This window comes from Aplidium turbinatum, chromosome 1, assembly GCF_918807975.1.
Source record: "Aplidium turbinatum chromosome 1, kaAplTurb1.1, whole genome shotgun sequence".
In the NCBI taxonomy this organism is placed as follows: Eukaryota; Metazoa; Chordata; class Ascidiacea; order Aplousobranchia; family Polyclinidae; genus Aplidium; species Aplidium turbinatum.
This window is the reverse complement of record NC_137472.1, coordinates 59566076-59576498: the sequence shown is the minus strand read 5'-3', so window position 1 is coordinate 59576498 and position 10423 is coordinate 59566076. Positions and strand designations below refer to the sequence as shown.

The following is a 10423-nucleotide window of genomic DNA, read 5'->3' as shown; positions in this document are numbered from 1 at the left end:
TGTTAATTTACGTTGTGAAGATTTGCTCGAGAAACAGCGAAGGCAGTTTGTTATATTTTTAGGCGTGAAGGAGAAATAGAATGTAGCCGTAGATCTTTAAATCTGGCTCTATGTTGCGTCATAGTCGCTTGCTATGACGCACAAAAATGATTTTCAGCTGATAAAGACACATCAACAGAATAGTTTATCGTTTTTTTTGGTTATTGTGGAAATATCTGTTCTAAATTAGGTGATCGACAGATGTTAGCAGGCATCCAGGGTTTCGTCAGCCATTTTGATCAGTGTATCACTTTATAATTGAGAAGATGCTTTCGTAAATGTATCTGCTGCCGAACATGGAGCACATCTTCAGTGCAAAGTATTTGAGATTAAACTCCTTTGGAAGATATTAGCCTACTTGTTAGCACATAGCACACCAGACACTGTGGTTTACCATTATTATTGGCAAAAAATACTTTTCCTTAAGTGGAATTGAACTCTCTGTTTTTCTCTGACACTAACCTAACTAAATAGATATAGCTAAATAAATATAAATAAGTTAGCAGTAAAGCTAACTTGCAACTAAATTCGAGAGTCTGTGCTAGCAACAAAGAGTAAAAATCAATGCAAGTCTGTATCGTCACAAACCTTAAAAAGGCTTTGCTACCTCAATTACCTATTGACCTGCACTTTGATGATATACGACTTGTTTAGACGTGTCTGATGCAATGAATTTGTGTATTGTAAAACATAGTTGTATTTTAACACCTGCAAATTTGTACTGGAAAGTCTAACATGCAGGAAGTGTTCGCTGGCGGCACAAAAGCTCCACGCGTGCCAGGATTTGAACAACCCTGACCTAAATAATTGGCTGACATGAACGAGAGAGTGCTTTAGGAGATCTTACGCTCCAGTCAACAAAATATGTCGCTTTTACATTGATTCAACGTATGCAGACGTTAAAATCAATGTAAAAATAACATATTTTTGTTCTTTGGTGTCTTTTATTGTCAGAAGAAAATTATGTATTCTAAATATGGTGTGGTCTCACACTGAATGGTTTTGTTAATTGTTATGCACTGGCTGTAGTAAAAAATCTCTTTTTTTGCATAACAAATTTCTTAGACCATTGTTTGTTAGCTTAGCAATTACAGTGGCTTGACCATATGGCTCGAAAGTGGGGCTTGGTTTACTAAGTCAGCGGATGGCATGGCTACTATCAGTATCATTGCCCTTTCGATATCCGACTTTTAAGAAAACATTCGTCATTTTTGACAGCTTTAATTAATTTTAGTGGTAAACGTTTTGCGCAAAATAAATGGAAATCTGTTCATTAATATTGTTGGCAAAGCTTTAATGCCGTGTGCAACGTTATAAAATCTTAAATAAATATTTTAATAATAGACTGCATACTAGCCTACTTGACGTTGTCAATTTTCGTAGCACACACATTACAAGTTTTGCAATTTATTAAAAAGGATTTTTAACAAGTCATAATAGCTTATCTTTGGGCGAAAATATTTCTGTAACGAAACCATAAACAGATATTCGCTTGCAAAGTAATTGAGTTGAATAACAGTTTTTAAATGACTGTAGCGTATTACGAAACAAAAAACCCTTTTCATCGCCACGTCATTGTTTCCTCTTCCCCTTGTCTATCCTTGACTTGCTTTACAATTCACATTCTAACAATGGTTTTGTCAGCTTTTATATTCAACATGGCCTGCAGTGCTGTATTCTGTTAGTTGTGCTCAGTTTGTTACTGTTTGATTTTAAAAATAACCCATCATTTCCAATAAATATGAATTGCTCGTTTTTTTTTTACTTCAGATGTAGTCTAGTTGAAAGTGTTAACCTGTTTCTTGCAAGTAAAAACGCGTCCAAATTAGCACTTTTCATGAAAGATTTAACCAACGGTAACCTACTGTAAACATATGTTTTGTTTCAATTATTTGTGTTTTATGAACTGCTTCTAAATTATCGTGGCTGTGAAACTAGAAGCTGATTACTTTGTAGGCCGTGAGGTAATTAATACGATTATATTTTGTTTTGATTTGAAATAACTGGAAGTGATTGATTGATTGAATCTTTATCCTCGGATTGGGAAAGCTTCTTGCAGAACTTAATCCTGGCAGTTTCGCGTACTTGTAGAGGGTGTCCGACAAATTGTTCGTAAGCAATTGTTCGTAAAACAATTGTTCGTAAAACAATGCATTTTTTCGTACATGCAGTTAAAATTTGATGTATACGAAGAAATGCTTTACGAAGAATTGTTTTACGGATTTCATTTTACGAAAAACAGTTTACGAACAAAACAATTGTTTTACGAACAATTTGCCTATAACCAATCCATTACAAGTTACAACCCTTGTAGAGGCTTTGAATCACTGACACAGGCCCGGTCACGGAGATTGACAGAGTGAAGTTTCCGATTGTTGAAGTCTTGTTGCTGGGAATTATTCCATCCATTAGATGCCGCTGAATGGAGAGCAGTCCTTAACGTACGTTGCTCAAGCGCACACCCCGAGAGTCGAACCAGCGCTGCTAAATCTTGAAGCTTCTTCGTTCCAGAAATCACGCTTTAATCAACTGAGCTATCGGGGCTGAATGATAAAAGACTAAGTCACATTTTGCAATCATCGAAATATGGTTTGATTTAGCCTTCATGCTTTTTTAAATTCTTAGCCTCATATAATAAGCCTGCCAGAACTTTCTCTTCTCAACTAAAGAAATAAGGTTCAACGTTGCAGGAAGAAATTCCAATATACATTTTTGCACCGCCCACAACGCACGTGGTTGTGTGACCCTTTTATCGTCTATTTATAACCCGCTACGGTATATTTACATTATAAGACAAAAAGAATAATGATAAGACGTACGTAGTGTCATAGTTGGACAGATGCCAAAGCAGAAACTTCATTGCATAAACAATTCATTGAAACACCAGCTATAATAGTCAAACATACAGAAAAACACAGTAGTTGCGAATGTGTACAGTGGGAATTGGCGCAAATATAACATTTTTATTACGTCACTAAATGTCGGTGGTGACTCAGTTTCGCTTCATTATGAAACAAGGTAGCTACTGTGACGTAAGACTAAAATGAAGAAAGCCCAAATTGTTTAAGCACCCTAACAAAATGTTGTTAAAACAATTTCTATTTACATTAATTGTTACGGTACTTTCAGCAATAGTCTGATGTGGTGCAAAAAAATGCAGATACTGTATTCGTGGTCTTGTGCAATATGGCTATTCATTGACTCACTGAACGTACTGAATATAGAAAATCTCTTTGATATTCGCATTAGCCATGAGCTGACATACACACAGTGGCTCCGAGAGGGGGGGAAGTCGGGCCAGTTTCCCCCCTAGCAAAACATTATAAAGAAAAAACGAGTAGTTTGTTGTTTTTGCACTTTTGAGGGGGGCCCATTTTTAGTACTAAAGTAAAAATGTACCAACTAAATAATCAACAAATTCTTAAATGAAGTGCGTAGTTCCAAGTATTTCTCAATCATTGTAAATGTCACTCTCAATGCTTCTCATCAAGAACAAATCATTTTCGTGTTAAGGTAGGCGATATTGAACAGCTTCAAGACGTAAAATCTGAAACTGAAATGATTTCTGTATCACTGAACGGTTTCGATTGTATTGATAGTGTCGACTTGAAAACTGGTGCTGTTTTAGCTAAGCTGGAACTATTTTTGCTTGACAACTGAACCTTACCTTTAAAATCTGCTTTGGCCAGGCATAGGATGTTGTATCCAATATAAGTTATCTGGGAAAGTCAAAGGTATCAGTCCAAGTGCGATAAAAGAAAGTAAATCCTGTATATTTGTTGTTTATGGATCATCATCATCCTCAGTCATCACCTCCGCCTGCAACAGATTTGGCATCAACATGAGTTATTTGCTTCCAAGAGTGGCGATTTTGAGCCAGCTCGTCCAGTGTCGCCAAGTTGAGTCCGGTCCTTGATTGGATGTTGTGTTGCCATCGTTTTGGTTGTATGCCACGTTTTCTTTTTCGTTCTACTTTTCCTTCCGTGCAAACTTTGCTGATTCCGAATTGTGATCTTTTAGTGTGGCCGAACAGTTTTAAAACTTTTGATTTTATTAACTTATTGCTGCAATTGGATGTAATTTTGTCATAGTTAAAAGATCTTCTGTTTTCGTTTGGTCAAGTAGCCTTTTGTTGGTCATGCTTCTCATGATGTGATTTTGGAAGGTAGTGAGTTTTTTCTTTATTTGAGTTTTTTGTTTATGGATGTTGTTGCTTAAATCTAGTTGGAATTCATAATGTTGCCTACAGAAAGCGTTGTTCAAATGTCTTATCATTTTTGGAGTAATTGATTATTATCTGTAAGCTATAGTGGCATCTTTAAAGTTATAGCCCAGTCAGAAGAAAAATTTTGAAAAATCTAAAGAAAGCTGTCCTATCATCTTGCAAAGAAAATTGACTTCGAGAAAGTAATCAAGGCGTGGTGCAGTCAAACCCAATGCTTTACATTACTCAATGCTCACAAACCCAATGCTTTACCAACAAGAGCTTGATCGGAAGTGAGTCAATGCTAAAGTAGCCTACAACTAGCAGTTTTAAATTTGTGACTGCTTTGCATTATGTGGATTACGGTCCTAAACAAGATTCACTGCTGAATTTAATCAAATTGAAGGAAGATGTAATCCAAGTAAGAGAAAGCTGAGAAGAGTAGGCTACTACTCGCAAGCAAAAGTTGCAGTGGCAATTATAAATTTAAAAGAAAATGATTTTCTTTTCCTGAGGACAGAACGCTTTTATAACTCCACTTAACTAGCTGAATCATTCGAAGGAAATGTATTCTACCGTACATTGCAAAGGATTCGATAGTTGTTGGAATTATTGACAAATGTATCAACAAACTCAAACATATTGTTGGTGAGTTTGAAGTTCCATGAAAATTTCATCGTATGTCTGTTGTGCAGTTGCAGGCATATGGGACAAATTTAAACCATTTGTAGGCTACAGCAATGACATTTTTCAAGACATTTTGGATGAGATGGTACTTTTGACAGAAAGCCACACAGCAAACTTCAGCTGCAAATCAGAACGAACCACCCCATAATCTCTAAACAAGGAATCATTGTATAACTTTCAAAAGGTATTTCAAAAGGCTTTTTCAAAAAGTTTTTCTAAATAGTTTTGTTATGATTTTTTTTTTGTGTTCCGGTAGCTACCTCCAACGGTTGCGCTTTGAGAACGTGGTTTTAGCAACTACTGAAATTTGTAAAGAATTGTTTGCGCTCCAATAGGCCTATGACTCAAAACCGATTGAAAAGCCTAACTATACATGTTGTGCATTAATTCAGACGTCGCAAAATTTTATTATTTGATGCTGTGATCCGTAACTTTGCATTGTAAAAAGTCCAGAAAGGGTTGAATTAAATCAGGGATGTCCAAAGTCCGGCCCGCGGGCCAACTCCGGCCCACAAGACGTTTTTGTATGGCCCGCGCCTGTTGTTCTACAATGTGTTATTTTTGGCCTGCAGACACACAAAAATCATATAAATTCAACTTGCAGTTTTCGGAAAAATTATTGTGGCTGTTGGCCCGCGAACACTTATTCCGCCCCGATAGCTCAATTGGTTAGCGCGTCACTTCTGGAACGAAGAAACTTTAAGATCAAGCGGCGCTGGTTCGACTCTCGGGGTGTGCGCTTGAGCAACGCACGTTAAGGACTGCTCTCCATTCAGCGGCATCTAATGGATGGAATAGTTCCCCGGCAACAAGACTTCAACAATCGGAAACTTCTCTCTGTCAATCTGTTGAGTGACCGTAGCCTAGAAACTATTTAGAAGTCCATGATTAAGCTCTGCAAGAAGCTTTCCCAGTCCGAGGATAAAAATTCAATCAATCAATCAATCAAATCTGGCTCGCGTGAGAAACAGTTTGGACACTCCTGAATTAAATGCTTGGTTGAACTATTTTTGTTGCCTGTAGGCCTATTGTGTGTTTAAAAAGCTTTCTAGACAAAATAGTTTGCCTCAATGGCATTTTTGCTGCAAGTGTAATCCAATGATTATTGATGATTTTTACATTGAACGAAGTTCTTTTCATGGTGAGTAAAGTAGGCTAATTTCAGCTTAACACGAACATGCAACGCAATATTTGCTAAAAAATATTATGGGGCCCAATTTTGTATTGTTTTCCGACCAGTGCTGACTTCTCTCGGAGGCCCTGCATAAACAACACGACAACTATTATTATTTATCCTTCAAAGCAGCCTAGACGAAAAGGGTGGCACTAACATTATGAAAAAAGCTTTATTAAACATGTGTTTGATAAAATGTAATTTTGTTTTAGGAAAATCATCAATGAATGTGTGCGACAGTTGGATGAGAATTGCCAACTATGGAAACTTTTAATTGACACTATTTTGCACTATACTGGTGTGAAATAAATTATTGTCTATTAGTAAAAGATTTTTGAAGGGATATAAAGACATTTCGTGAGGGTCGCACGTAACATGGCAGTAATAACAAATTTCGTGGACTACCTTTCAAGAAACAGTTGCACCAACTGTAAATTGAAGTGTTTTGATTTGAGCTGACGACCAAGCGCAAAAGAACCTGTGTAATTTGCTGGGAGCTCAATCGCGGAAATTGTTAGCTCAGTTTCTATCATTTATGCGTCAAATGACGTAACAGCGAATCAGATCGCGCGGATTGTCACGGGTTGGCGCGGCCGTTTCAGGCACACGCGGCTTTTTTTCTTTTCTGATGCAACCTCGAATAAGTCAGCTGACCGATGACAACAAAGCCAGCACTATATTAGAAACAACTGCTTAGAAAATGGTATTCTTTGTCTCTTGAAGGCCTGATCGGTAAGCTGCTTAGAAAATGGTATTTATTTGTTTCTGAAAAGTCTTATTGGCAAGATAGAGGTGACAGTGTTATACCTTTACTATTTTGAAAGCTTTTCAGTCATTACTGTGCAGCAATGTAGCACTACAAGAAAAGGTTAAATGTAGTTTCTAGGTCGGTTCAAGTGGAGAATGGAGGTTTACCTGAAATACTGAGATAATTCTAATTAGGTTTTCACCGTAGAAGCTTCAGTGATATTATACAATTTTTGTTTGGCATATCTTTCAAAAGTTTTTTCTTTTAAACATAGACTGTAAGACTTCAGCATTGCTCAAATTTTACATGTGGAAAAAACGGCTGATTTTCTGTATTATTTTTGTGTGAAACATTATGCCACGTTATGTATTTTTCAGACAGCAGTTTCAACATTCTGTAGCGTTTTTGAAAGAGTTATTTCAATTTGCTTCTTTGAATATCCCCATCGAAAATGTATACTACAGAAGACAAAGAATTGTGGGTATTTGGCTACGGCTCACTTTTATGGAAGCCTGACTTTTGTTACGAAGAGCGAATTGTCGGCTACATCAAAGGCTACAAAAGAAGGTTTTGGCTTCTGAACACAGACCACAGGGGAATCCCCGGAAGGGTGAGCCTACGTTTAAATATCTTTGTATTGTAAGGTGCACTTCAACTCAATAATATAAGCCTTTCAGTGGCCCGTTATGCTCAAAAAGTGCATTTGAATCAGGTTGGATTAGCAACTTTATCTATCGTTGGTAGCATATTAAATTTCGTTTGAGAGAGTTATTGGCATTTTAAATACCCCAGCAATCAAAAAATTAATTTAAAAGAACGCTCATTTTCAAATGATTCTAATCTCGAATAGCCTACTGGCGTAAGCCATTATGTTAAATATCAGCATGATGAGATTGTAAGCTGTTTTTTTTTAATTAGAATGGATAATTGTAGTCAAATGTAAAGCCGTAGCTATGATAAGTGATCTGTTGACGTCAAAGCAGAGCTGAAGAAACAAAGAACCTGAAATACAGGACACGCCCCCTACCCGCCTCTTGTGATTCATAAGCGATCAGCTGACCAGTGACCTCACTGTTTAATGTTTTCAAGTTTAAACTGTGTTGCACTTGCAAGGTTATTAAAACAACAATTTTGCGTTTCAGCCTGGTCGCGTTGCAACGCTGGTGCACGACCCAAGTCAGCTGGTGTGGGGGGTCGCCTACAAAATTCCTCAAGACAGTATCAACAACGTGTGCCGCAAGCTCGGTTGCAGAGAAAGGGACTATGACACCACAAGACTGACGTTTTACCCCCGAGAGCTCAACAAGGCCCCTTTCAACATAATGCTCTATATCGGGTCCCCCGACCACCCACATTTTGGCCCTGCTGATGAAATGGAAATAGCAAAAGTCATTCACAGCTCAACTGGCCCCAGTGGCAAGAACGCGGAGTATTTGTTCAAGCTTGCAGAGTATGTTCGAAGGTATATACCCGAGGATCAGGATAACCATTTATTTCAATTAGAACATTTAGTTAAGCACGCTTGCTGTGCATAAAGGCAAGCGTAATTTAATTGCGAATAAGTTTAATAACATAAACTGCATCACAGTTTCCTATACGGTTTATTGATGTGTGTATTCATCGTTGTAATGTCGCACTTTTTGTCGTACTAATCATTGTTGTAATCATATGATAACACTGCGCGTTGCATTTATTGTTTTCTGCAGCAGAAGCAGCTACGAAAAGCCTGAAAAGTTATATTCGCTCAAAAATTATATATTTTTTAAAAACATCATGTTTTTAAATGTTACATATGCTACAACTTTTTTGGTACTTTTATACTGGGTATTATAACTTTTATCAAAGCGTTTCAAAAGAAAAATAATGAATGACTTGCAGTTGGGTGCAAGATCTACCAGAAATTAGCCATTCTATGCACATACATAGTCGTTCTGATGAGTGCTAGTTTTGATATCAGCCAATATTTTTGTGTCAAAATATTTTCATTATTTTCCTGACTGTATTTTACTTTACTTTTTGAGTAGCTTAGTGCAAAAACCAAGAAGCACAAACTCACAGGTGCTGCTTTCCCAGCAGTGGCAGATCCGAGGGAGGGCGATCCCTCTTCCTAAAACACAGAAAAGGAACTTTATTCACGGTGTATTTGCAAGGTTGGATTAATGTACATGACTTGTGTTTTGCTGAAATTGCTCTTCTCTGAAACTACTAGTTGCTGGATCTTCTCCTGCCCGCCCACTGAGCCCTAATCTAGTGGAGTGGTGGTTTGGTTGGATTTTGGTTTGAATGTTTATCCTCGGACTGACAAAGCCTTGATAGGTTGGTTATTCCTGGTAGTTTCGCATACTTGTAGAGGCTTTTGACGCATGGCCGGTTACTGAGATTGGCAGAGTAAAGTTTCCAATTGTTGAAGTGTTGTTGCCGGTTCTTACATTGCATGATCTGCAACGATGTGACGTGTAATGATTTGATTGTAAAATTGTAACCTGGATATCAGCCTACTCTATTAAATTTCTTTAGCTGTAAACTTCACTGTCTGCAATAAAAACAATAATTTACCCAGCTGTCTACAACAAAATTGAAACAAAATTAAAGTATTACCAAAATTTAAGTAAACAAAATTAAAAATTAAAGAAAAAACAAACAAAATTGAAGTATTACCATTAGCCTACTCATTGGGACTACTTTCAGCTAGCAGAATATTTTACATTTCGCTGATGTAACCCAGACAGCAAGATTTCGCTGGCTGGGAACGACTTGGATTGCAAAATCACGTCAAAAGAAACGTAGACATTTCGTACTGTAGGATATTTTAGGCTACCTGAGTTAGTTTACTGCATCATTCATTTTTTTACGATTTGTTTAACAATTTCTGGTTACCCGCCGTTTGTTCAATGCTATGCTTTACAAATGTTTTAAGCGGATATTCATAATTGAATGCAAATAAAATGTATAGCTGATACTGATAGTGACTTACTTTTTGAATTGGTGAAGTACCGTAGGCTGTTTGTAACATTTTACAGTTGAGAAAGTTATTTGTAATCTGACACAATTACATGTCAAGGAGAGTTTGTTCACCACTCTTGATAGGATTAGCCCACGATCATAGCTTTCTAACACACCATATGCCTATTTTAACAGACGTAGGATATTCGTTTAGGCTGCCGTGTCAACAGCCTTCCGCAGGGCAGTTGAGAGGATGGTTTGGGCCCGGTACTAATGGGATCCTCAAGTCCCTAATCAAGATACTTCTCACTTAAGATATGAGGTGGTGTGGCACGAAGCAGCTAAATATTGGCTAAATCCGTTTTTGGGATTTTGCTTTACTTCGTTACGTACCACAAACCTAAGTTGTTTCTGATAGAACACAAGGGTCGACTTGCCCTCGCTGAGCGCTCTAACATCGAGAGCTCCCACTCTCGCATGTAAGGCAACGTCAACCAACGGGTGAGAGGATTAGCGACCCTCCCCCGCAGTGGTTTCAGGGCCCTAGCCTTTGCTCCAGATTTTATATAATTTTCGTCTCCCACGAGTATTCAAATCGTCCTTGTAGCTAAGCTTCTCTTCCTCGTGG

At 37.6% G+C, this 10423-nt stretch overlaps 1 protein-coding gene across 1 annotated transcript; it reads left to right on the top strand.

The window, feature by feature from the left end:
* Positions 1–7201: 7201 nt before the first annotated feature.
* LOC145772861 (putative glutathione-specific gamma-glutamylcyclotransferase 2) lies at positions 7202–9815 on the top strand. The gene is made up of 2 exons (XM_082584746.1): positions 7202–7462; positions 7995–9815. The coding sequence occupies exons 1-2, from the start codon at positions 7304–7306 to the stop codon at positions 8385–8387; spliced, it is 552 nt and encodes a 183-aa protein (XP_082440872.1). The 5' UTR covers positions 7202–7303; the 3' UTR covers positions 8388–9815.
* Positions 9816–10423: the final 608 nt, after the last annotated feature.